The sequence below is a fragment of the Capra hircus genome, chromosome 25, assembly GCF_001704415.2.
Source record: "Capra hircus breed San Clemente chromosome 25, ASM170441v1, whole genome shotgun sequence".
In the NCBI taxonomy this organism is placed as follows: Eukaryota; Metazoa; Chordata; class Mammalia; order Artiodactyla; family Bovidae; genus Capra; species Capra hircus.
This window is the reverse complement of record NC_030832.1, coordinates 34,294,599-34,322,481: the sequence shown is the minus strand read 5'-3', so window position 1 is coordinate 34,322,481 and position 27,883 is coordinate 34,294,599. Positions and strand designations below refer to the sequence as shown.

Below are 27,883 nucleotides of genomic sequence, written 5' to 3'. Positions count from 1 at the left end.
TCAGGATGGGGAACACATGTACACCCATGGGGGATTCATGTCAATGTATGGCAAAACCAGTACAATATTGTAAAGTAAAAAAAAATAATTAATTAAAAAAAAATTTAAATAAATATTCTGACATTTTTACTTGAATGAAAACACTCGTGGGATTCTCACAAGCCTTCGTTAAGATACAGAATTCTGAAAGAGCAATTTTGACCAGTTTGCCCTGTTTATGTTGCTTTTGTGGAGAAGTAGGTTTGAGGAGGCCATTACTCTGCCATTCTGAATTTGATCTACTTCTGGTACAATATTTTGGAGATTCATTTAAGCTTTATTAGTACTTCATTCAGTTTTTATTTCTGTGTAGTGTCCTGTTATGTGGATATATCACAATTTGTTTATCTAAGTATCTACTTCTATAAGTTTGAATTTCTTTGTGGGTGTATGCCTTCTTATATTCTTGGATAAAATTCTAATACTTACTGAGACATTATAAAGCAATTTATAAGAAAAAACTAGTTTTCCAAAGTAGTTTAATCATTTTACACTTCTTCAAGTGATATATTATGAGAGTTACAGTTGATTCACATTGTCTTTATCCATCTTTTTCTGTCAATCTTTTTTTAAATCAATTTTTATTGGAGTATAGTTGCTATCCAATGTTGTGTTCGTTTGTACTGTACACCAAAATGAGTCAGCCTTCAGTTCAGTTCAGTTCAGTTCAGTCGCTCAGTCGTGTCCGACTCTCTCCAACCCCATGAATCACAGCACGGCAGGCCTCCCTGTCCATCACCATCTCCCGGAGTTCACTCAGACTCACGTCCATCGAGTCAGTGATGCCATCCAGCCATCTCATCCTCTGTTGTCCCCTTCTCCTCCTGCCCCCAATCCCTCCCAGCATCAGAGTCTTTCCCAATGAGTCAACACTTCTCATGAGGTGGACAAATTACTGAGGTTTCAGCTTTAGCATCATTCCTTCCAAAGAAATCTCAGGGCTGATCTCCTCCAGAATGGACTGCTTGGATCTCCTTGCAGTCCAAGGGACTCTCAAGAGTCTTCTGAAACACCACAGCTCAAAAGCATCAATTCTTCAGCGCTCAGCTTTCTTCACAGTCCAACTCTCACATCCATACATGACCACAGGAAAAACCATAGCCTTGACTAGATGGACCTTTGTTGGCAAAGTAATGTCTCTGCTTTTGAATATGCCATCTAGGTTGGTCATAACTTTTCTTCCAAGGAATAAGCGTCTTTTAATTTCATGGCTGCAGTCACCATCTGCAGTGATTTTGGAGCCCCAAAAAATAAAGTCTGACACTGTTTCCAGTTTCCCCATCTATGTCCCATGAAGTGATGGGACCGGATGCCCTCATCTTCATTTTCTGAATGTTGAGCTTTAGGCCAACTTTTTCACTCTCCACTTTCACTTTCATCAAGAGGCATTTTAGTTCCTCTTCATTTTCTGCCATAAGGGTGGTGCCATCTGCATATCTGAGGTTATTGATATTTCTCCCGGCAATCTTGATTCCAGCTTGTGTTTCTTCCAGTCCAGCGTTTCTCATGATGTACTCTGCATATAAGTTAAATAAGCAGTGTCAGCCTTACATATAAGTATATCCCCGCCTTTTTGGACTTCCTTCTCACTAGGCCACCACTGTGCCTTAAGGAGAGCTCTTTGTGCTATACAGTGTGTTCTCATCGCTTGCAGCTCAGCTGCTCGACATGTCCTACTCTTTGCAACCTCATGGACTGTAGTCTGCCAGACTCCTCAGTACTTGGGATTTTCTGGGCAAGAATACTGGAGTGAGTTTGCCATTTCCTCCTTCAGGGATCTTCCCAACCCAGGGATCAAACCTGCATGTTTTATGCCTTCTTCATTGCCACGTGTGTTCTTACAACTATCACCACATGAAAAGTTTTAGTTACCTATTTTATATCAACAATGTGTGTATCTCAATCCCACTCTCCCAATTCTTGTTATTAATGAGGATGTGAAGTGGTATCTCAAAGGAGTTACAATTTATATTTCTTTAACAATTATACATATTGAAATTCTTTTCATATGTTTTTTTGGCAATTTGTATATTTTTGTATATGAAATGTATTAAGATCATAGATTTTTTAAAAAATTGTCTGGTTGTATTTTGATCAGTGAATAGTGGGGGATCTATATGCATTCTGAGTAGAAATCCTTGCCAACATTACTCAATATGAATATTTTTCCTAGTCTGTGGCTTTCTTAGTCTTTGTGCTCCTCAAAACTCTCCCTTAGTTCACTTTTTTCTATTTCTCACTATCAGTATGTGACCTCACCTTAGCATTTATAGAGAAAATGACATTTAAAACAATAATTGATATTCTTTCTTCCTTACTGTAATGTAAGTACTAAACTTATCTACCATATTCCCTACTCCCATGGTATTAAAAGTGATGGCTAATGTCTCTCTGCTAAAGATTTCATACACAGTTTCAATCCTGTATATAATGCTATGTAGCAATATCAGCCTCAAAGGAGACTCTAGTTCCCAAGGGATCAAATTAATGTTACACTTTTGAGAAACAAAGGCAACTTTAATTAGCTTTTAGATTTTTTTAATACTCTAGGGACTATACTTAAGAAACACATTATAAATCATCCCCTCTCTTTTTTTTTCAAAATGTCCTAATTTCAGTTTTACAGGTAGGTCATTTGATATACTTGTTCACTAAGTATAAGGTTTTTTTTTCTTTTTTTTGTGGAGATTAGTATTCACTGTATGCCAAAAAAAGCATTTAAAAGCATCTTACATTCATCTTTCTTCACAATACTTGCTTCTAACTGAGATTATGTCATATATCTCCCCCCCACACACACCACCCACCCCCATCCCACCAAATGAGTCTTTTTTAATGGTGAAGATTTCAGCAAGTTTAGAAATTGTAAAGGGACCAGGAAAGAAGATGATACACAGAATCCTTAGGTTCAAATATTTGTCTTAGTCATAAGCTCCAGATGTCTTCATTCTTAGTCCTGGGATCACATCAGGAAGAAGATGGCAAGTATACAGAGACAAGAAGTGCCAGAGTGATCGCTCTGCAGCCAGATAGTGCAGAGAGAGCCATCATGCTCACAATACAAAAGGATATGCATTGCCTGAAATAGGAATTCTAATGGCGATTGGCATGTGTGTGTGTGTGTGTGTGTGTGTGTGTGTGTGTGTGATTTAACCTTTTAGAATTCAAATTTTCCAACTCCTGGAAATGAGCAAATGCTTTATGTAAACTATAGGAAATAGATAGAAGTGTGTTCCAGGCAGCACAGTTAAATACAAGGACTACTTCTGTACTTGTAAAAAACCACTGTGCTGCTTCAAAGGATAAATCAGAGTTTAACAAATCAAAGACAACTACCCCACAACATGACTCCAATTCAGAGGAGACAATTACTGCTGTGTTTTCCAAACAGTACGTGTTGTATCTTTATCTCTGGATTTAGTACTTGTTCCTTCTCCTACAATATTATACTTCGTTAGGCTGAAGATTTTTTTCACTGCTGTAGCACTAGAACTTAGAACAGGGGAAAAAAAATCAATCTTTATAGTGTAAAAGAATAAATGAGTGCATGTAGGAATTCTTCATTCTGTTTATTCTTAGTCATATCTTGAGATAAATTTCACTAATTCAACGTTCTTCGAATGAAATTAAGTCATACAACTATGGGTTTCAGTTGAAAATGCAATATTGAACATTTATATTCTGTTTTATATCTGAAACAATCAGTTCAATGCAGTTTACAACTCAGTTTACAGCTCAGCCGTGTGCAACTTTTTGCAATCCCATGGACTGCAGCACACCAGACTTCCCTGTTCATCACCAACTCTGGGAGCTTGCTCAAACCCATGTTCATTAGGTTAGTGATGCCATCCAACCATCTCATCCTCTGTCATCCCCTTCTCCTCCAGCCTTCAATCTATCCCAGCATTAGAGGCTTTTCCAGTGAGTCAGTTCTTTGCATCAGGTGGACAAAGCATTAGAGTTTCAGCTTCAGAATCAGTCCTTCTAATGAATATTCAGGACTGATTTCGTTTAGAATTAACTGGTTTGATCTCTTTGCAGTCCAAGGGACTCTCAAGAGTCTTCTCCAAAACCACAGTTCAAAAGCATCAGTTCTTTGGTGCTCAGCTTTCTTTATAGCACAGTTCTCACTTTATAGTCCAATGCCATCTGGAAAGATCTGAAACAATAGTCCATAAGAACTGGTGGAGCTCTAGAAAAATAGTTTTCTTCACTTGTCCATTTGAAAGATATTGATGATGCCTTGTTGCTTTTCATACCTGATTTTCATACTTTTGGCTTTTTGTTCTGACAAGGTTTGAAAAAAAAATCAAAGTATAGTCTCCTTAAAAGATATAAATGTATAAATATATATATAATATGTAATATTATTAGATCATAGCATTTATTAATATATATTTTAGTAATCAACATAGAATAATTAATATTATATATAATTAATATACTATCATGTATAAAATATATAATAATCAATTTATAATATTTATAATATATAATAATATACAAAATCAGTATAATAATAAATAATAATTAATATACAATTCTTATATATGATATTATATACCAATATTTGATTAATGATATATGTATATATAAAAACAAGGGAGAGATTGAGATACAGTCAGAAAAAGCAGAATAGTACTGAGATATAGGATTAAATATTTGTGCAGAAATCCTGATGAATTTGTTGAAAATAGAAATTTCTTCACAGATGAATTGATCAATGAGTAAATGTAAAAGGCATGGAATGAATGCAGAGCCTATATCATACAGAATTCTTCACTTTCTTTGTCACTTTCAGTTCTCAAGGAATAAGAATATGTTTTCCCCAAATCACACAATAGTGACTGAATTCATTCTCCTCGGACTCACAGATGACCCAATACTACAGAAGGCTCTGTTTGGGGTGTTCCTGGTGATCTACCTAATCACAGTGGTGGGAAATCTGACCATGATCGTGCTGATCAAGACCAATTCCCACCTCCAGACTCCCATGTATTTCTTCCTCAGCCACCTCTCCTTTGTAGACCTTTGCTATTCCTCCAATGTTACTCCAAATATGCTGCACAATTTCCTCTCAGACCAGAAGACCATCTCCTATGCTGGATGCTTCACACAGTGTCTTCTCTTCATTGCCCTGGTGATCACTGAACTTTATCTCCTTGCTTCAATGGCCCTGGATCGCTATGTAGCCATCTGCAGCCCTCTACATTACAGCACCAGGATGTCCAAGGATGTTTGCATCTTTCTAGTCACAGTCCCTTATACTTGTGGTCTCCTCAATGGTCTCTCTCAGGCTCTGCTGACCTTTCACTTGTCCTTCTGTGACTCCCTTGAAATCAACCATTTCTACTGTGCTGATCCTCCTCTGATAATGTTGGCCTGCTCTAACACTTATGTCAAAAAGATGGCGATGTTTGTGGTTGCTGGTTTCACTCTCTTAAGTTCTCTCTTCATCATTCTTCTGTCCTACATTTTCATCATTGCATCCATCTTGAAGATCCATTCTGCAAAAGGCAGGTACAAAGCCTTTTCTACTTGCGGTTCCCACCTGACAACAGTCACTCTATTTTATGGAACCCTCTTCTGCATGTACTTAAGGCCTCCATCTAAGAACTCTGTAGAGGAGTCCAAAATAATTGCAGTTTTTTATACATTTTTGAGCCCAATGTTGAACCCATTGATATACAGTCTAAGGAACAAGCATGTGATCCATGCCATGAGGCATATGATTAAGGTAACTTTTTTTTCATAGAAGTACAGTTTAGGCGCTTATTCATATTTAAGTTGTCTGTAATGACGCAGGGGTTCCTTCAAAGGAAAAGCCTATTAGTCTATTGTCACTATTAGTTTATCTTCATGAGTTCTCAATGATATTGCATAATTTCTCCTCAAAATTTATACTTTAAAGACAAATGTTTTCAATAAGCCCATTTAATATTTTACTAAATTTATTCACTTGGGGATAAGTATTATATTAATATTAATTCACTCTGATGTGAACACTGCCAATCTATCTTCTGAATTAAATGGTCTACAGAGCCATAGTGAGGCTCAAAATAGGATGATTGCTTTTTAGCTTCTTTTTAAATTTTATGAAAAATTTCTTCTTCAATGTGTGATGTAGAACAATCACTCCAATGCCTGACTAGGGAAATTTGAAGTACACGGATCGACCATAGCTTTAAATTTTTTATAAATTTTTTCCCAACCAATATTATATATATCCTGAGAAACTTTTTACCCATTTATAAATTTTGGTTGTGTTTGCAATTTTGAAAATGAACTTTCAACACCTGTTTGTGAACTTCCAGGAATAGGGATCCAATTCAGTCATTAATATAGTATAATGACAGTCTAGATATATTTTTTCATGTTTTTGATTTAAATTAGAATAAATTTATTGAGTAAACATAGCCTAGCAATTAGCTTCTGTAGACACAAAAATGCCCTAAAACAATATACAAATGAAGAGGTGTGTAGATATCTTTCTGAAAGTGAACAGTGATGTTTTATTTGGTTCATAAATATGGCAGAAATCAGCTCAACACTGTAAAGCAATTTTCTAACAATTAAAAAAAAAAGTAGTTGCTCATTATTTTATAGGCAAGTCTGTTCCAACAGTTTCCAAAATATCTTTTGAGAAGAGAAAGTCCCTCAGTCGTGTCCAACTCTTTGGGACCCCATGGGTTATACAGTCCATGAAATTATCCTGGCCAGAATACTGGAGTGGGTAGCCTTTCCCTTCTGGAGATCTTCCCAACCCAGGGATCCAAACCAGGTCTGCCGCAATGCAGGCTGATTCTTTACCAGCTGGGCCACCAGGGAATCCTAAGAATACTGGAGTGGATAGTATATCCCTTCCCCAATGGATCTTCCCGACCCAGGAATAGAACTGTGGTCTCCTGCATTGCAGTTGGATTCTTTGCCAATTGAGATACAAGGGAAGTCATCTTTTGAGAAAATCAATAGCAAAGTAAGTTATATAAAAAGATACATAATTCATCCACACTGATCCTTGCATTATTAGTGAGGTATATTGTTCTATATTGAAACATATATTTAATTTTAAATGGCCTTGAATGCTTCGGTTCAGTTCAGTTCAGTTGCTCAGTCGTGTCCAACTCTTGGACTTCATGGACCGCAGCATGCCAGGTCTCCCTGTCCATCACCAACTCCTGGAGTTCACTCAAACTCATGTCCATTGAGTCAGTGATGCCATCCAATCATCTCATCCTCTGTCATCCTCTTCTTCTCCTGCCTTCAATCTTTCCTGGCATCAGGGTCTTTTCAAATGAGGCAGTTCTCATCAGGTGGCCAAAGCATTGGCATTTCAGCTTCAACATCAGTCCTTCCAATGAACACCCAGGACTGACCTCCTTTAGGATGGACTGGTTAGATCTCTTTGTAGTCCAAGGGACTCTCAAGAGTCTTCTTCAACACTACAGTTCATAAGCATCAATTCTTCGGCACTCAGCTTTCTTTATAATCCAAGTCTCACATTCATATGTAAGTATTTTAATATTGTGCATTCCGATTTTAACTAAGACCACAATAATAAGTGGTCATATGAAAGAAACTGCTATATTTACTGTAATGTGTTCAAATCATTTTCCAGAAAATCATCCAAATAATCTGAAGTTTTAGAAACCTGGGCTTCATTCTTAAGTCTCAGTTGATTAAGGCTAATTCTATCGAAAATATTATTTATAAATAAATAAAAAAGCAGACAGAAGTGAAGGAGTAACATTCATCAGTAGTATGTCCCAAATCAAAGTATAGCTTCTGTATTTACTTGTTCTATTTTTCTCAATAAGTTAAACATTTACTTATTCTTACAATTAATATGACAAAATTGGAAGCATTTGCCATGTATAAGTTTGAATATTAATTTTTACTTGATAGTATTGGGCTTGTAACTTTCTACAGACTATGTATTTTTAGTGAACATTGTTTCTAAGGTAATATAATACACAGAATCTGAGTTAAATTCACCCATTCCAGTCCATTTTAGTTTGCTGATTCCTAGAATGTCAACATCACTCTTGCCATCTCCTGTTTGACCACTTCCAATTTGCCTTGATTCATGGACCTAACATTCCAGGTTCCTATGCAATATTGCTCTTTACAGCATCGGATCTTGCTTCTTTCACCAGTCACATCCACAGCTGGGTATTGTTTTTGCTTTGGCTCCATCCCTTCATCCTTTCTGGAGTTATTTCTCCACTGATCTCCAGTAGCATATTGGGCACCTACTGACCTGAGGAGTTCCCCTTTCAGTATCCTATCATTTTGCCTTTTCATACTGTTCATGGGGTTCTCAAGGCAAGAATACTGAAGTGGTTTGCCATTCCCTTCTCCAGTGGACCACATTCTGTCAGACCTCTCCACCATGACCCACTTGTCTTGGGTGGCCCCACATGGCATGGCTTAGTTTCATTGAGTTAGACAAGGCTGTGGTCCTAGTGTGATTAGATTGACTAGTTTTCTGTGATTATGGTTTCAGTGTGTCTGCTCTCTGATGCCCTCTTGCAACACCTACCATCTTACTTGGGTTTCTCATACCTTGGACATGGGGTATCTCTTCACGGCTGCTCCATCAAAGCACAGCCACTGCTCCTTACCATGGATGAGGGGTATCTGCTCATCACCGCCCCTCCTGAACTTAAACGTGAAATAGCTCCTCTAGGCCCCCCTGTGCCCATGAAGCTACCGCTCCTTGGATGTGGGGTTTCTCCTTCCAGTCACCGCCCCTGGCCTTGGGCATGGGGTAGCTCCTCCCGGCCACTGGCCCTGACATCAGACGTGGAGTAGCTCCACTCGGCTGCTCCTGTGCTGTTGCAGCCTGGCACTCTTGGCTGCCACCCCTGGCCTCAGACACAGGGTAGCTTCTCTCGGCTGCCACACCGACCTCAGACGTGGGTAGCTCCTCCCGGTCGCTGCCCCTGACCTGGGACGTGGGGTAGCTTCTCTTGGCCACTCTTATCCTCCATTGCAGCCACCCACGCTTGAATGAATGACCATTATATCTACTACTGCGGGCAGAAATCCCTTGGAAGAAATGGAGTAGCCATCATGGTCAACAAAAGAGTCTGAAAATGCAGTACTTGGATGCAATCTCAAAAACAACAGAATGATCTTTGTTCATTTACAAGGCAAACCATTCAATATCACAATAACCTAAGTCTATGCCCCAACCAGTAATGCTGAAGAAAATGAAGTTGAACGGTTCTCTGAAGACCTACAAGACCTTTTAGAACTAACACCCAAAAAAGATGTCCTTTTCATTATAGGGGACTGGAATGCAAAAGTAGGAAGCCAAGAAACACCTGGAGTAACAGGCAAATTTGGCCTTGGAATGCAGAATAAAGCAGGGCAAACACTAATAGAGTTTTGGCAACAAAATGCACTGGCCATAGCAAACACCCTCTTCCAACAACAAGACAGAAGACTCTACACATGGACATCACCAGATGGTCAACACTGATATCAGATTGATTATATTCTTTGCAACCAAAGATGGAGAAACTCTATACAGTCAACAAAAACAAGACCAGGTGCGACTGTGGCTCAGATCATGAACTCCTTATTGCGAAATTCAGACTTAAATTGAAGAAAGTAGGGGAAACCACTAGACCACTCAGGTATGACCTAAATCAAATCCCTTATGATTATACAGTGGAAGTGAGAAATAGATTTAAGGGACTACATCTGATAGATAGAGTGCCTGATGAACTATTGAATGAGGTTCATGACATTGTACAGGAGACAGGGATCAAGAACATGCCCATGGAAAAGAAATGCAAAAAAAGCAAAATGGCTGTCTCGGGAGGCCTTACAAATAGCTGTGAATAGAAGAGAAGCAAAAAGCAAAGGAAAAAAGGAAAAATATAAGCATCTGAGTGCAGAGTTCCAAAGAATAGCAAGAAGAGATAAGAAAGCCTCCCTTAGCAATCAATGCAAAGAAATAGAGGAAAACAACAGAATGGGAAAGACTAAAGATCTCTTCAAGAATATTAGAGATACCAAGGGAACATTTCATGCAAAGATGGGATCCATAAAGGACAGAGATGATATGGACCTAACAGAAGCAGAAGATATTAAGAAGAGGTGGCAACAATACACAGAAGAACTGTACAAAAAGATCTTGATGACCCAGATAATAACTATGATATGATCACTCATCTAGAGCCAGACATCCTGGAATGTGAAGTCGAGTGGGCCTTAGAAAGCATCACTATGAACAAAGCTAGTGGAGGTGATGGAATTCCAGTTGAGACAATTTCAAATCCTGAAAGATGATGCCGTGACAGTGCTACACTCAATATGCCAGCAAATTTGGAAACCTCAGCAGTGGCCACAGGACTGGAAAAGGTCAGTTTTCATTCCAATCTCAAAGGAAGGCAATGCCAAAGAATGCTCAAATTACCGCAGAATTACACTCATCTCACATGCTAGTAAAGTAATGCTCAAAATTCTCCAATACAGGCTTTGCCAGTATGTGAACTGTGAACATCCAGATGTTCAAGATGGTTTTAGAAAAGGCAGAGGAACCAGAGATCAAATTGCCAACATCCACTGGATCTTCAAAAAAGCAAGAGAGTTCCAGAAAACCTTCTAGTTCTGCTTTATTGACTATGCCAAAGCCTTTGACTGTGTGGATCACAATAAACTGTGGAAAATTCTGAAAGAGATTGAAATACCAGACCACCTGACATGCCTCTTGCGAAATCTGTATGAAGGTCAGGAAGCAACAGTTCGAATTGGACATGGAACAACAAATTTATTCCAAATAGGAAAAGGAGTACATCAAGGCTGTATATTGTCACCCTGCTTATTTAACTTCTATGCAGAGTACATCATGAGAAACGCTGGGCTGGAAGAAGCACAAGCTGAAATCAAGATAGCCAGGCGAAATATCAATAACCTCAAATATGCAGATAATACCACCCTTATGGCAGAAAGTGAAGAGGAACTAAAAAGCCTCTTGATGAAAGTGAAAGAGGAGAGTGAAAAAGTTGGCTTAAAGCTCAACATTCAGAAAACGAAGATCATGGCATCTGGTCCCATCACTTCATGTGAAATAGATGGGGAAACAGTGGAAACAGGGTCAGACTATTTTTTTGGTCTCCAAAATCACTGCAGATGGTGACTGCAGCCATGAAATTAAAAGACACTTACTCCTCGGAAGGAAAGTTATGACCAACCTAGATAGCATATTCAAAAGCATAGATATTACTTTGCCAACAAAGGTCCGTCTAGTCAAGGTTATGGTTTTTCCAGTGGTCATGTCTGGATGTGAGAGTTAAACTGTGAAGAAAGCTGAGTGCCCAAGAATTGATACCTTTTTTTTTTTTTTTTTACTTTACAATATTGTATTGGTTTTGCCATACTTCAACATGAATCTGCCATTGCGTACACGTGTTCCCCATCCTGAACCCCCTCCCACTTCCCTCCCCATACCGTCCCCTGGGTCATCCCAGTGCACCAGCCCCAACATCTTGTATCCTGCATCGAACCTAGACTGACAATTCGTTTCTTATATGATATTATACATGTTTTAATGCCATTCTCCCAAATCATCCCACCCTCTCCCTCTCCCACAGAGTCCAAAATACTGTTCTGTACCTCTGTGTCTCTTTTGCTGTCTCGCATACAGGGTTATCATTACCAATGCTTTTGAACTGTGGTGTTGGAGAACACTCTTGAGAGTCCCTTGGACTGCAAGGAGATCCAACCAGTCCATTCTAAAGATCAGCCCTGGGTGTTCTTTGGAAGGAATGATGCTAAAGCTGAAACTCCAGTACTTTGGCCACCTCATGCGAAGAGTTGACTCTTTGGAAAAGACTCTGATGCTGGGAGGGATTGGGGGCAGGAGGAGAAGGGGACGACCGAGGATGAGGTGGCTGGATGGCATCACGGACTCAATGGACGTGCGTTTGAGTGAACTCTGGGAGTTGTTGATAGACAGGGAGGCCTGGCATGCTTCGATTCATGGGGTCGCAAAGAGTAGGACACAACTAAGCAAGTAACACTCACTTCCACTTTCATTCTGGATACAATTTTGTTGTATGTTTGTAATATTGCATATAACTTTTCTCTCACATTTTTATCCATTTCCTCCTACAATTTATCAAGCTGTCTTTCGTCTCTCACTAATTTGTGATATTATCTTCATTGGACACTAAATATGTTCATTGTTATTTCTTCTTTAACCAGTATGTTGATTAAGCCAATATATTATACTGTATATTTTGTAATTTAAGCAAAATTCCTAAACTTGCTATAGATTGGTGTTTTAATTTCTAGTAGAGAAAATCTGGGCTTCCCTTGTAGCTCAGTGGTAAAGAACCCACCTGCAATGCGGGGACCACAAGAGGTTCCTGGGTCAGGAAAATCCCCTAGAGGAGAAAATCGCAACCCACTCCAGAATTCATGCCTAGAGAATCCCACAGACAGAGGAGTCTGGTGGTCACGCAAACAGTCAGACATGACTGAAGCGACTGAGGATGCAGGCACAGAGAAAATTCATCTTCCATATTTTTCACTTTCAAATTTATCCCAGAATAATATAAATCATATGCTTTTAGCTATATAATTTTTTCCAGTTATATATGTACACGTGTCAGAGTTCTCTGGGCTAACACACAGGGTCCATATTGTTAACCTATTTTAAATATAATAATGTGCACATCAATCCCAAACTCCCAATCTCTCTCTCTGTCCCCGCCTTCCCTCTTGGCAAGCATTAGTTTGTTCTCTAAGTCTGTGAGTCTCTTGGATTTTGTCATAAATAATTTAAAACTAAGCACCACCCAAGTTGACAAAGATTTTATTGCAAATAAGAAAAAGTGAAAATAGTGCAAGAATATGTTATTAATTTCATAGAAATCATATGGACAATGACATTGAAGGCTATGCATATTGAATTGATAAAAATTAACAAATGTTAAAATTAGTGGATAAAGTTATTGTTAATAAAAATATGAATTAAAATATTGCTTTGTGTATCTGTATTTAAGAGAGTTTAAAAAGACCAGTGCTTTCATACACTGATTATATCAAGAATAATAATTCACATTTTTTCTAGAAATTTTGCATGTTTCAAGAGTCTTAGAAATGCACACTTTCAATAAATTCAGTTTTAAGCATGTACTGAGGCACAATGAGAAAACAAAGTGAAGATTTTAGTATAATATTTGTTTCATATTTGAGAGAAAGGAAACAAGTGATATATTAAAACAGACAGCCTTCATGTTGCATGATCTCATCTAACTGAAACCATAGAACCTGGAAATGTGTCCTCACTTTGTGTGACCTCAGCAATGTGCAAGGTGAGGACTACCTGCATTCAATACTGGGTTAGGCACAGGCAGACGCCAAACAGACCAGAGGCTGTATGTATGTAACTAGGACACCTGCAAGGGTGCATTTGTTGTGATTATAAAGAGGAATTTGACTATCACGTGATGGACTTTGCATTAGAATGTTACACAGACATTAAAGAAGTTTCCAATTAAGAAAAGGTCAAAGTATTTTATGTTACTTTATGAAGAATAAGGTAACATTGATATGTATATGATGATGACTTTGTAAAATACTAGGCTTAGGAAAAGTAAAATTAGTTCCTTCTGTGTACCAATTTTCCATGATAATCAATTATTGTATTTAAATAAGCAAAAATATGGAAAATGAATATTTCCAAACTCAACCAATCCCAAAATATAAAATTAAAGGATCTTTATTTATTAATAGTAATATTGGAATATGAATATAGAAAAAAGCAGGGGTTCAAAATCTGTTCTCTAAAAGTATTCAACTGATTGGTGTTCCAAGGTCCATGTAATTCAAGCTCCTACTGTTTGTCCCTTTTCCTTTTAAAAATATGGTGCTTATGAATAGGTTGACATCTTCAAGGGTAAATAATCCATCTTTATTTGTTAAGAGTGAGTGACAAAGACAAGTGAGTATCAATATTTCTAACTATTATTTTTTAATCTGGAACTTTTTTTTAATTTTACTTCTCAAGAAAAAACTCATCCAAGTAAAGAACTTTTTCTTCTTGAGATTAAATATCACTATCACAGTAGCTATGATACTATACTATAAAATTGAGAAATAGCAAAATAAATAAAAGGTGAATTCCAATAAGTTGTTTTTGATACATGGATGTTTTCTTTGTTGCATTTGTGTCTACTATCTTCACACAATAAAATGATATTTCCAGTGTTATTAAGGGTGTGAGAAAATTAGGGTACTCATTTGCTGGGTTGATGTCATACATGACTAAACCCAAAAAGAAATATATATATATAAAGGTAACTAGGAATAAAATGGTGGAACTCTACCTTAATGTAATAACTATACACTAGAAGCCATAACTTATATGCATAAAGATTTTCCTAAAGGTAGAAAAAACAAAAGCTCCTTTAAATATTAAAATGAAGTGGTGAACTATGTGTGTCATATCAATGTTAATTTACATTATGCTTTTAAATAAAGATCAATTCCAAAGATTATCAAGCAGTCTGGAAAATACAACTTAGTTTCAGAACACTAAAACCAAGTTTCCATGCATTTTAGAAAGCTGTTATTTTAAAATTGTTTGTGGATAGACAAGAACTGAAAGGTAATATATAAAATTATGGCACAATAATTTTTAATATTGTAGAAAAAAATGATATAAATCTCTTATATAAGAAATGAAAACTCCAAGTCAGCAAAGTGTAGCTCCCATTTATAAGGGTGTCTGCTTTGATTAAAGGAAGCTAATGAAACAAATTATAGGATTATTAAAATTACAATATCAGGGTTTTTGTTTCAAATAATAATTGGGAGATAGTGAAGGACAGAGAAGTCTGGTGTTCTGTAGTCTATGGGGTCACAAAGAGTTGACATGATTGAGCGACTGAACAACAATGATAAAAACATATATGTTTTTACATTCAGATTATATAGACAAGCATTCATCAAAGGTTTATTCAGAACACACATTGAAGATTAGAGAAATGAGATTTTTGAGAGGATAATCAGCGTTCATTAAGGGAATATGTCATATATCACAGGGAAGTAAATCAGCTTCTTATAGAGGAAATATACTATAATGATTGCTTTGCTGGTAAGAGTACCTCAGTGATGCTCAATATTGAAGACTTAGGAAGAAAAAGGAAGAAATATATGCCAAGCAAGTGGAAATGAGTCCTTGAGTGAGACTAAAAGCTTAAACCTGCTTAATCATAAGAAACTGACTTCTGTTGTATTTTCTTCCAAAGAACACTTCCATTCTTTGTTTCCATTAGAATCGAGCCCAAGCTCTGCAAACATGTGTGTCAATGTGCATGTGTGCTGGGTCAGGTCCAATTCTTTGCCACTCCATGGACAGGAGTCTGATGCCTGACAGGCTCTTCTGTCCATGGATTCTCCAGGCAAGAATACTGGAGTGGATTGGATTCTTCAGGCAAGATGGTATATTTGGGGGTTGCTTTCAAGACACTTTTCCTTTTTCTTTTTCTTTTTCTTTTTTTTTTTTTTACTGGGAAACTGTCAAAAAAGAACTCTTCTTCATTGCAACAAGGTTTTTCATAAATATTCTTCTTAAAGCCTGTTTCACATCATTGTTCCTGAGGCTATAGATAAATGGATTTAGCATGGGATTCACAAAAATGCAAATCACTGACACGATTTTCCCTTGTTCCACAGATTGCTTGTTTGCTGGTCTCAGATACATGCAAGTCAGGGACCCATAGAACATAGTAACAGCTGTCAGGTGGGAGCCACAGGTGGAGAAGGCTTTGCGCTGCCCTTTGCTGGAACAGATCCTCATAATGGTGATGAAAATGAAAAAGTAGGAGATGAGGATAATGAGTAGGGAACCTGTAAGGTTAATCCCTGCAGACACAAACAAGGCAGTTTGCTTTATGTAAGTGTCAGAACATGTCAACATTAAGAGGGGCGGGTCAGCACAGTAGAAATGGTTGATGGTGTTGGATCCACAAAAGGACAAGCGGGAAGTCAATATTACCTGCATTGTGCCCACCATAGACCCCCAGAGGTAGGGGAAAGTGACCAGGCAGATGCACTGGGACCTGGACATCCTTCTCTTGTAATGCAGGGGGTTGCAGATTGCCATGTACCTGTCATAGGCCATAGCACCAAGCATGTAATACTCAGTAAGAAGCAGAGTCACAAAAACAAAACATTGTGCTAGGCACCCCACGTAGGAAATAGTTTTTTTCTCTGATAAGAAGTTAACGAGCATCTGAGGAGAGACATTTGTAGAGTAAAAAATGTCTACACATGCTAAATGGGTGAGGAAAAAGTACATGGGGGTGTGCAGCTGGGGAGTGAATCTGATTAACAGAATCATCCCAAAGTTCCCAGTCAGGGTGATGAGATAAATCAGGAGAAACACCACAAAAAGGATGGGCTGCAGCTCTTGCTGACTGGTAAGTCCCAGCAGAATAAACTCAGTCGTCTCTGTGCCATTATATGAGGGAAATGTATCCATTTTCAGACTCTTTAAAAAGAGAATAATTATGTTTTCAGATATGAAAAGAAATAGTTTGTATGAAATTCAAAAATAGACAAAATAAATCAGCACTAAAACAAACTGGTTTTCAAAAGAGAGGTCTAAGTTGTTACTACCCTGAGAGATGGAAGATTCTCACTAGATGCCTCAGATGGTTGGTGGTGCTGAGTAAACTGGAAAATCTATCTCATGAGCATGTTTTGAAGTCCAAGCAGCATCAATTCAGGATGCTCTGCAATCTCCACCTATCTCTACTAAAATATATAGAATCTGACTTAACTCTTTGGTGTCCCTCATTAGGCGATGGACTAGGAAACACTGATGCTCAAACAAACTACTGCCTTTGTTTGATCATGACATAATGCTGGATCAGAGAATGGAGAAAATGGTTGGTTTTCTGTACATCGGTTCTATTTTTGTCAGTAAAGGTGAACATTCCATAATCAGAGTAGCATACTCTTCTTGACAGCCTGTGTACATTTATTCAGATTCAGTTTCTTCCTTATTTCTTACTTACTTTCCAGTAGCAATAAACTTCTCCCAGTCCCTTGATAGTCTGCCCCTCCCATTTCCTTTGTTTCAAATCAACAGTAGGTAGTCTAGGATTATTTCTTTGTCTGGTCCCCACTATGATCTCACTGATCTCTCACTCTTTATCTTGATGTGCACTGTGTTTAGCATCTTCATTGTTTGCTATGATACTGTTTCTGTTCTATGCTTTGGTTTTCTGGCCACGAGACATGAGATCTTGACTCCCCATCCAGGGGCTGGACCGATGTCCCTGCAATGGAAAGAGAAGTCTCAATCCCTGGACTGCCAGGGAAGCCAATATTAATTTCTTATTAATTCATGCATCGCAGTTTATTTTATATTACATATGTGTGTGTGTGTCTGTATTTCAGATTCACATTTCAATTAACCTCATACCTTTGAGTTCATACCTTATATCTAAACTACCTGAAAGTCTTGTCTGCTCTACCTTTAACACATTACTTATTGAATGTTACAGCAGCTTGTCAGCATTTTCTCTGCTACCAGTCAAATCTAAGCTACTCTAATGCCTAATTTAGTATGATGATTTTCCTTCTTCCACATTTGAAATCTTCTATCCTCCAACATAAGCCAATTATCTTTTTTTTTTGCATATACACTCTTTCTTTTAATTTTTAAATTATGAAAAAAATGCTAACACATTTGCAGGAGACTTGGAAAATACATATCAAAGTTATATATATTTCCATTATATATTACGATTTTTAAATAGGTAAATTATTTAGTTGGTGTTTTAATATCAAACTCTCAAAAATTAATTGAATGAATATACAAACAAGTAGAAGCATATATTAGACTGAAAAGCACTGTGAACCAATTCAATATAATTAAGATTTGTACAATTTTGACATAACAGTGGGATACGAATTCTATTCAAGTTCCCACAGAGTATAAATAAGAAGACACTGGAGAAGATGGCAGAGGAATAGGATGGGGAGACCACTTTCTCCCTCACAAATTCATCAAAAGAACATTTCAGTGCTGAGTAAATTCCACAAAACAACTTCTGAATGCTGCAGAGGACATCAGGCACCCAGCAAAGCAGATCATTGGCTTCAAAAACAGGTAGGAAAAAATATAAAAGATGAAAAAGGGGACAAAGGAGGTAGGGAGGGAGCGAGTCCCATCCCGGGAAGAGACTCTTAAAAAGAGAGGTTTCCAAACACCAGGAAACATTCTCGCAGCCAAGTCTGTGGTGAGCCTTGGAAGCACAGAGGACAACATAAAAGGAAGGAAAAATAAATAACTAATTAAAACCAACAGATTACGAGCCCAACAGTAACTGCCCCAGTGGAAAAGCAGAGCAGATGCCTGCATCCACCACTAGCGAGTGGGGGCTGGGCAGGGAGGAGCGGGAGGCACAGGCGGCAGTGCTTTTTAAGAATCAGGCCAGAAAGCCCCACGCATGGCCAGAGTGAACTAACTTGGGCTAGCAAACCAGACTGTGAGATAGCTACCACACGAAAAGCTCGAACATAAGATACTGCCAGGACTGCGCACAGAGCAAAGGATGGAACAGAAATAGCCGGCTGCAGACCATCCCTCTCTGGCGACAGGCAGCCAGAGCCTTAAGGGCTGGAAGGGGGCAATCGCAGCCCAAGAGAGACATTGCCTACCAAAATGCAAGCAGGCTTCTTTGCTAACTAAGCCTTCTGGGGGCTCTGGACAGGCACCATCCGCCTGAGAAGGGGCGCCAGCGGTACTCCCAGGAAACTGAGCGGCAGGGAAAGGCCACAGTCGCAGCGACCGCGCTCGGCAAACTCCTGGGCTGCTCGGGCCTGGGGAGGGCACAGAACGCAGGCCCAACCAAATCTGCCTCTGAGGGCTTCCTGAGCGCCGAGCCTGAGCAGCTTAGACCGGGGAGGTGCATGAAGCCTAGGGCTGGCCTCAGACGGTTCCCCGGCAGAGCAACGTAGAGCCCGAACAATGTGCGCCAGGAGCAGGGGCAAGCCCACTGTGGATGAGATACTGCAAGCACACGCCAGTAATATTAGTTTGCAGCATCCACCCCACCCCCCCACAGTGCGACTGAACAGTGAGCCTAAAAAAAAAAAAAGTGTCCACCACCGCCGTCCCTGTGTCAAGACAGAAATCAGGCACTGAAGAGACCAGCAAACAGAGGAAGTTAAACAGAGGGAACCGCCTTGGAAGTGACCCCACACAGCCCACAACACCAGAGAACGGGCCAGATATACCTTTGCTACTTTTATGGTCATTCTTTTTCTTTTTTTTTAGTTGATGTGGTTGCATGATTGTTTATTCTTCTTTTCTTTTTCTTCTTCTTTTTAACTTTCTTAAATTTTTAAGTCCTTTATTTCTCTAATTATTAGTTTTATAACCTATTATTATTTTTCAAAAAAATAAAAAATGACCCTATTATTACAGCAAACACTGTATATAGTCTTTTTGTGGTTGATGTTGCTGTTTTTTAATAATTCTTGTGGCTTTGTTTTTTTTTTTTTTTTGTATGTTTGTTTTTTGTCTTTCTTCTTCTTCTTTTATTTAATATTGTATTTTTGAAAATCCAATCTCTACTCCAGATCTTTAATCTTTGCTTTTTGGTATTTCTCGTCAATTTTGTACATTTAAAAACCCAATCTTCAGTACCCAATTTTACCTGAGAGCGAGATTACTGGCTTGACCACTCTCTCCTCCTTTGGACTCTCCTTTTTCTCCACCAGGTGGCCTCTGTCTCCTCCCTCCCCCTTCTCTTCTCTACCCAAATCTGTGAATCTCTGTGTGTTCCAGACAGTGGAGAACACTCAGGGAACTGGTTACTAGCTGGATCTCTCTCTCTCTCTCTTTCATTTCCCTCTTTTATCCTCCTGGCCACCTCTGTCTACTTCCTCCCTCTCCTCTTCCCTGTATAACTCCGTGAACACCTCTGAGCAATCCAGACTGCAGAGCGCACATAAGGAAGTGATTACTGGCTAGCTTGCTCTCTCCTCTTTTGATCCCACCTCATCTCATTCCAGTCACCTCTAACTACCCCATCCTTCTTCTCTTCTCCATGTAACTCAGTGAACCTCTATGGGTGACCCTCAATGTGGAGAAACCTTTCATCTTTAACCTAGATGTTTTATCATTGGTGCTGTATAAATGGAGAAGTCTTGAGGCTATTGTAAAAATAAAACTGAAAACCAGAAACAGAAGGCTTTAGTCCAAATCCTAAGAACATCAGAGAAATCTTGAATTCAGGGAACATTAATCTATAGGAGCTCATCAAATGCGTCCATACCTACACTGAAACCAAGCACCACCCAAGGGCCAACAAGTTCCAGAGCAAGACATACCACACAAATTCTCCAGCAACACAGGAACACACCCCTGAGCTTCAATATACAGGCAGCTCAAAACTACTCCAAAACCATAGACGTCTCATAACTCATTACTTGACACTTCATAGCACTCCAGAGAGAAGAAATCCAGCTCCATCCACCAGAACTCCAACACAAGTGTCCCTAAGCAAGAAACCTTGACAAGCCACTGATAGAACCCCACCCACAGTGAGGAAACTCCATAATAAAGAGAACTCCACAAATTCCCAGAATATAGAAAGGCCACCCCAAATGCAGCAATATAACCAAGATGAAGAGACAGAGGAATACCCAGCAGGTAAAGGAACAGGAGAAATGCCCACCAAACCAAACAAAAGAGGAAGAGATAGGGAATCTACCTGAGAAAGAATTCTGAATATTGATAGTGAAAATGATCCAAAATCTTGAAATCAAAATGGAATCACATATAATAGCCTGGAGACGAGGATTGAGAAGATGCAAGAAAGGTTTAACAAGGACCTAGAAAGAGTCAATATATAATGAATAGTGCAATAAATGAGATCAGAAACACTCTGGAGGCAACAAATAGTAGAATAGTGAAGGCAGAAGATAGGATTAGTGAAATAGAAGATAGAATGGTAGAAATAAATGAATCAGAGAGGAAAAAAGAAAAACGAATTAAAAGAAATGAGGATAACCTCAGAGACCTCCAGGACAATATGAGATGCTCCAACATTCGAATTATAGGAGTCCCAGAAGAAGAAGACAAAAAGAAAAATCATGAGAAAATACTTGAGGAGATAATAGTTGAAAACTTCCCTAAAATGGGGAAGGAAATAATCACCCAAGTCCAAGAAACCCAGAGAGTTCCAAATAGGATAAACCCAAGGTGAAACGCCCCAAGACATATATTAATCAAATTAACAAAGAACAAATATTAAAAGCAGCAAGGGAAAAACAACAAATAACACACAAGGGGATTCCCATAAGGATAACTGCAGATCTTTCAATAGAAACTCTTCAGGCCAGGAGGGAATGGCAAGCCATACTTAAAGTGATGAAAGAAAATAACCTACAGCCCAGATTACTGTACCCAGCAAGGATCTCATTCAAATATGAAGGAGAAATCAAAAGCTTTCCAGACAAGCAAAAGCTGAGAGAATTCAGCACCACCAAACCAGTTCTCCAACAAGTGCTAAAGGATATTCTCTAGACAGGAAACACAAAAAGGATGTATAAACCCGAACCCAAAGCAATAAAGTAAATGGCAACGGGATCACACTTATCAATAATTACCTTAGACGTAAATGGGTTGAAAGCCCCAACCAAAAGGCAAAGACTGGCTGAATGGATACAAAAACAAGATCCCTATACATGCTGCCTACAAGAGATCCACCTCAAAACAAGGGACACATACAGACTGAAAGTGAAGGGCTGGAAAAAGATATTCCATGCAAATAGAGACCAAAAGAAAGCAGGAGTGGCAATACTCATATCTGATAAAAATAGACTTTAAAACAAAGGCTGTGAAAAGAGATAAAGAAGGCCACTACATAATGATCAAAGGATCAATCCAAGAAGAAGATATAACAATTATCAATATATATGCACCCAACATAGGAGCACCGCAATATGTAAGACAAATGTTAACAAGTATGAAAGGGGAGATTAACAATAACACAATAATAGTGGGGGACTTTAATACCCCACTCACACCTATGGACAGATCAACTAAACAGAAAATTAACAAAGAAACGCAAATTGTAAATGATACAATAGATCAGTTAGACCTAATTGATATCCATAGGACATTTCACCCCAAAACAATGAATTTCACCTTTTTCTCAAGTGCTCACGGAACCTTTTCCAGGATAGATCACATCCTGGGCCATAAATCTGACCTTGATAAATTCAAAAAACTCGAAATCATTCCAAGCATCTTTTCTGACCATAATGCAGCAAGATTAGATCTCAATTACAGGAGAAAAACTATTAAAAATTCCAGCATATGGAAGCTGAACAACACGCTGCTGAATAACCAACCAATCACAGAAGAAATGAAAAAAGAAATCAAAATATGCATAGAAACTAATGAAAATGAAAACACAACAACCCAAAACCTGTGGGACACTATAAAACACTGCTAAGAGGAAAGTTCATAGCAATACAGGCATACCTCAAGAAAAAGGAAAACAGTCAAATAAATAACCTAACTCTACACCTAAAGCAACTAGAAAAGGAAGAAATGGAGAACCCCAGAGTTAGTAGAAGGAAAGAAATATTAAAAATTAGGGCAGAAATAAATGCAAAAGAAATAAAAGAGACCATAGCAAAAACCAACAAAGCCAAAAGCTGGTTCTTTGAAAGGATAAATAAAATTGACAAACCACTAGCCAGACTCATCAAGAAACAAAGGGAGAAAAATCAAATCAATAAAATTAGAAATGAAAATGGAGAGATCACAACAGACAACACAGAAATACAAAGGATCATAAGAGACTACTATCAGCAATCATATGCCAATAAAATGGACAACGAGGAAGAAATGGACAATTTCTTAGAAAAGTACAGCTTTCAAAAATTGAACCAGGAAGAAATTGAAAATCTTAACAGACTCATCACAAGCACAGAAATTGAAACTGTAATCAGAAATCTTCAAGCAAACAAAAGCCCAGGTCCAGATGGCTTCACAGCTGAATTCTACCAAAAATTTCAAGAAGAGCTAACACCTATCCTACTCAAACTCTTCCAGAAAATTGCAGAGGAAGGTAAACTTCCAAACTCATTCTATGAGGCCACCATCACCCCAATACCAAAACCTGACAAAGATGTCACAAAAAAAGAAAACTAAAGGCCAATATCACTGATGTACATAGATGCAAAAATCCTCAACAAAATTCTAGCAATCAGAATCCAACAACACATTAAAAAGATCATACACCATGACCAAGTGGGCTTTATCCCAGGGATGCAAGGATTCTTCAATATCCACAAATCAATCAATGTAATTCACCACATTAACAAATTGAAAAATAAAAGCCATATGATTATCTCAATAGATTCAGAGAAAGCCTTTGACAAAATTCAACAACGATTTGTGATAAAAACTCACCAGAAAGCAGGAATAAAAGGAACATACCTCAACATAATAAAAGCTATATATGACAAACCCACAGCAAACATTATCCTCAATGGTGAAAAATTGAAAGCATTTCCCCTAAAGTCAGGAACAAGACAAGGGTGCCCACTTTCACTGCTACTGTTCAACATAGTTTTGGAAGTTTGGGCCACAGCAATCAGAGCAGAAAAAGAAATGAAAGGAACCCAAACTGGAAAAGAAGAAGTAAAACTCTCACTGTTTGCAGATGACATGATCCTCTACATGGAAAACCCTAAAGACTCCACCAGAAAATTACTAGAGCTAATCAATGAATATAACAAAGTTGCAGGATATAAAATCAAACACAGAAATCCTTGCATTCCTAAATACTAGTAATGAGAAAATAGAAAGAGAAATTAAGGAAACAATTCCATTCACCATTGCAACGAAAAGAATAAAATACTTAGGAATATATCTACCTAAAGAAACTAAAGACCTATATATAGAAAACTATAAAACACTGGTTAAAGAAATCAAAGAGGACACAAATAGATGGAGAAATATGCCATGTTCTTGGATCGGAAGAATCAATATAGTGAAACTACGTATACTATCCAAAGCAACCTATACATTCAATGCAATCCCTATCAAGCTACCAGAGGTATTTTTCACAGAAAACAACCTAGATGTCCATCAGCAGATGAATGGATAAGAAAGCTGTGGTACATATACACAATGGAGTATTACTCAGCCATTAAAATAATACATTTGAATCAGTTCTAATGAGATGGATGAAACTGGAGCCGATTATACAGAGTGAAGTAAGCCAGAACAGTATACTGACACATATATATGGAATTTAGAAAGATCGCAATGATGACCCTGTATGCGAGACAGCAAAAGAGACACAGATGTATAGAACGGACTTTTGGACTGTGAGGGAGAGGGAGAGGGTGGGATGATTTGGGAGAATGGCATTGAAACATGTAAACTATCATGTAAGATACGAAGCGCCAGTCTATGTTTGATATAAGATACAGGATGCTTGGGGCTGGTGCACAGGGATGATCCAGAGAGATGATATGGGATGGGAGGTGGGAGGGGGATTCAGGATCAGGAGCTCGTATACACCTGTGGCAGATTCATGTCAATGTATGGCAAAACCAATACAGTATTGTAAAGTAAAAATAAAATTAAAAAAAATAAAAGCTCAACATTCAGAAAACGGAAAAAAAAAAAAAAAGGAGAAGACACTGGAACATATCCAGGAATATAAGATTGCCACTGATATTGTATAAACACAAATTACATTATGTTGTTGACCTGGTAAAATGGCGCTACACTTTCCATCACACTTAGGCTTAAATTTTAACTTCTTATCAGGGTCTGCAAGGGGTTGTGTGATGTCTTCCCATACATTTATCCAAATTCTTCCATCAGTTTCTCTTCAGCCCTTTTTTCCTACCACATTGACTGTCTTGTGCCTTAAACATGACTAATATGTTACTACCTCAGGGACTTTGCACATACTGTTCTATCCACCTAGAATCTTCTTCTCTCAGATCGTTAAATTATTCACTTCATCACTTTATTTAGATCTCTCTTCTCATGACACCTCCTCTGGAAAGCTTGTCTTGGCCTCTTGTCTAAGTTTTCAATAACCAAATAGCTCTCTAATCAAGCATTATGATCTATTTTTCTTATATCATTTATCACTTCTAAAAGTACTATTTTTTATAACCCCTTCCACCCTTGGAATACTAGTCACATGAGGAAATTTATTTGTGCTATATCCCCAGAATTTGGGTGAATGCCTGAATCATGGTCAAGAAAACAGTATCCATTAGTTGTAGAAATGATGAACTGGTGGGGTAATCTTGCCAATCACATCAGCTGATTTTCCATGATATGTATATTGCTTGCCTCCCTGATGTTGCCAATGGAGACTGAGTTACTACAAAATTCTCTAGAGGGGGCACAAATAAAAGGTGATTTTAATAACACAGTCTAGTGATAGTTGTACGTATTTTAAATCTAAATAATTAACAGCTAAAACTTGTACATTGAATCCTTGGAGACGGATAAAAGCAAAAGCTGATTGAAAAAATGAGTTATCTTTAATCTCTACAGTAAACTTTACAAGTCCCAGAAGGACATAGAATGGTCACATTTCTTAAAAGATAACTCTATTTCTTTATTAAATTCATGTTTTCATAAATATAATACTCAGAGTAGGGGTTATCAACTCTAGCTTCACACTGGAATCAAATGTGGAGTTTCTAAAAGCATTAATCCTTGAGCCTTAGCTCAAATGAGGTCAGTACACACATTGGCATATTTAACAAGCTTTCTACAGGGTTTTAACGCATGGCCAGGGCTGAAGTGCTGCATGAGACAACTTAAATGATATGCTTGAATTAAAGTTTTTAACACATAGATTTACCCTCTGAAAACTTACACTTTTCCCATTCAGTGATTTTTGAGATATTGCCACAAATTCCTCCTAATTATGGAACTTGCTGTCATCAACAGTACACAAAGTTCTTTTTCTATTATTCTGATTAAGGCAAAATTCCAGCCTCTGACTTCTGTATAGTATTCTGTTGGTTTCATAAATCTTGTAAAAAAAAAAAAACTTGTTTCTGAGAGACTCCACAATTTTGTCTTGCACTCAAGAAATAAAAAAGAAGAGAAAACCTTATTAAGGATCACTGTTCTATTATTCATTACATGCAATTCAGGGCTTAATTTCTGGGATTCACATGGGGAACACCCATTGTAAAAGTAGAGTTAGTATAGTTATTTTCCAAGTTACTAGCAGAAGTAAAGGAGTGAAGGAGAAGGATTCATTTTTATCATTCTCACTAAAGTATTGGCTGAGTGGTAAAGAACCCGCTTGCCATGGAGGAGATATAAGAGATGTATGTTCGATCTCCAGGTCTGGAAGATCCCCTGGAGGAGAGCATGACAACCCACTCCAGTATTCTTGCCTGGAGAATCCTGTGGACAGAGGAGCCTGACAGGCTACAGTCCATGGAGTACAAAGAGTCAGACATGACTGAAGTGACTTAGCACAAGGTGTTCAGGGTAGTGAAAATGCCTGTGCAGATTGCTTGTGTTAATTGTTGAGATCTTCTTCTTCATTCAAAGAGGAAGGTGAGTAAGAAAATGGGAGGAATAAGAATATTCTTCCAAAAGATAATAGTTAAATGTATAACATCATTACAGTTCAAAAAGTAGAACTACTCAAAGTAACCACACTTATGTTTAGAGTAGGTATGAATTAAAGGTCTATATACAATGCAGGGGGATGAAATCCAAAAACCATAAATCCTGTATAATTTTTGTCTAAGAATGTTGGCCAAATGGATGATTCGGCTGGAAGTTCAATAAAATCAATAGCAGTGTTGGAAAGGGACACAAGCACAGCAGAGGAAAGCATATTCCTCTCGAGTAAAGCAATGCACACGTGCTTTGGTAGTTCTGATACACCAAAGCTAGTACATTTCAATGCAGAAAACCTAATGCAAGACCTTGCAGGTGAAGAAGGAAATGTGTTCATTTTTTTCCCTCTCACCTTTAATCTTACACTCATGTACCCAAATTCCTTTAAACTCATCCCTTTAAAATAAGTACAAAATTATCATATAAATTGGGAGTACATTTTTCTGTGCCCAATTCTAAGGCTCTAAGCTTGGAGGGGAAAAAAAGTTATAAGGGAAGTATGATCTATGAACTTCTTGAATACCTAGAATTTGCTAAAGCTCCACAGGTAAGCCTACTCTAAATCCTACCTGTGATTTAGAAATTGGATTTAGAAAATCACATAGATTCTGAAATGGGTCTGTAACTAAGGTCAAGGATGGTTGCAAGACTTGCTTGACCTCCCAATACGTCACAAGTCACTTACTGTCTCCATCCGAAAGACTGGGGTCAATCTGCCTACCGTTTGGTCTTTATGTGACAATACTTAACACTCACTACTAGCTCCATTTTATGCTCCAAAGAAATATCAAACAATATTTCTTAAGAGTTCTTGATTTTCAGAACCGTCAGACTTACCTACGAAGAGATTGTGATTTCTTAGTTCTGTTAAGGTCCCTCAAATAGGAGGATTTATACAAGAAAGGCTAACGTTGGAAGATTCATGCCAGACGATTTCATCACAAAATCACCTAAGGGACATTATCAGTGCTCCCTCTGGAGGCGTCAACAAAAGTCACTTCTTAATTAACAGGATCATTATTTATGGGTTAATCATTAGAAGCACAAAGTGTTTTTTAGTAAGTACAAAAACACATAGTACTGATTTTGATACTAGGAATAGTTCTCAGGTAGATTTCTTTTTTAAAAATGATGAATGGTCTCTGTTTATCTTCAGCTAGA

At 38.1% G+C, this 27,883-nt stretch overlaps 2 protein-coding genes across 2 annotated transcripts in view; one reads left to right on the top strand and one right to left on the bottom strand.

Annotated features, from left to right (window-relative positions):
- The window catches only part of LOC102181832 (NADPH--cytochrome P450 reductase), a gene marked incomplete in the record, with an annotated part of 1,163,480 nt that overhangs the window by 814,369 nt on the left and 321,228 nt on the right, over positions 1–27,883 (bottom strand).
- On the top strand, positions 4,806–5,827 carry LOC102184897 (olfactory receptor 5M10-like). The gene has a single exon (XM_005701442.2). The coding sequence runs from the start codon at positions 4,859–4,861 to the stop codon at positions 5,792–5,794; it is 936 nt and encodes a 311-aa protein (XP_005701499.1). The 5' UTR covers positions 4,806–4,858; the 3' UTR covers positions 5,795–5,827.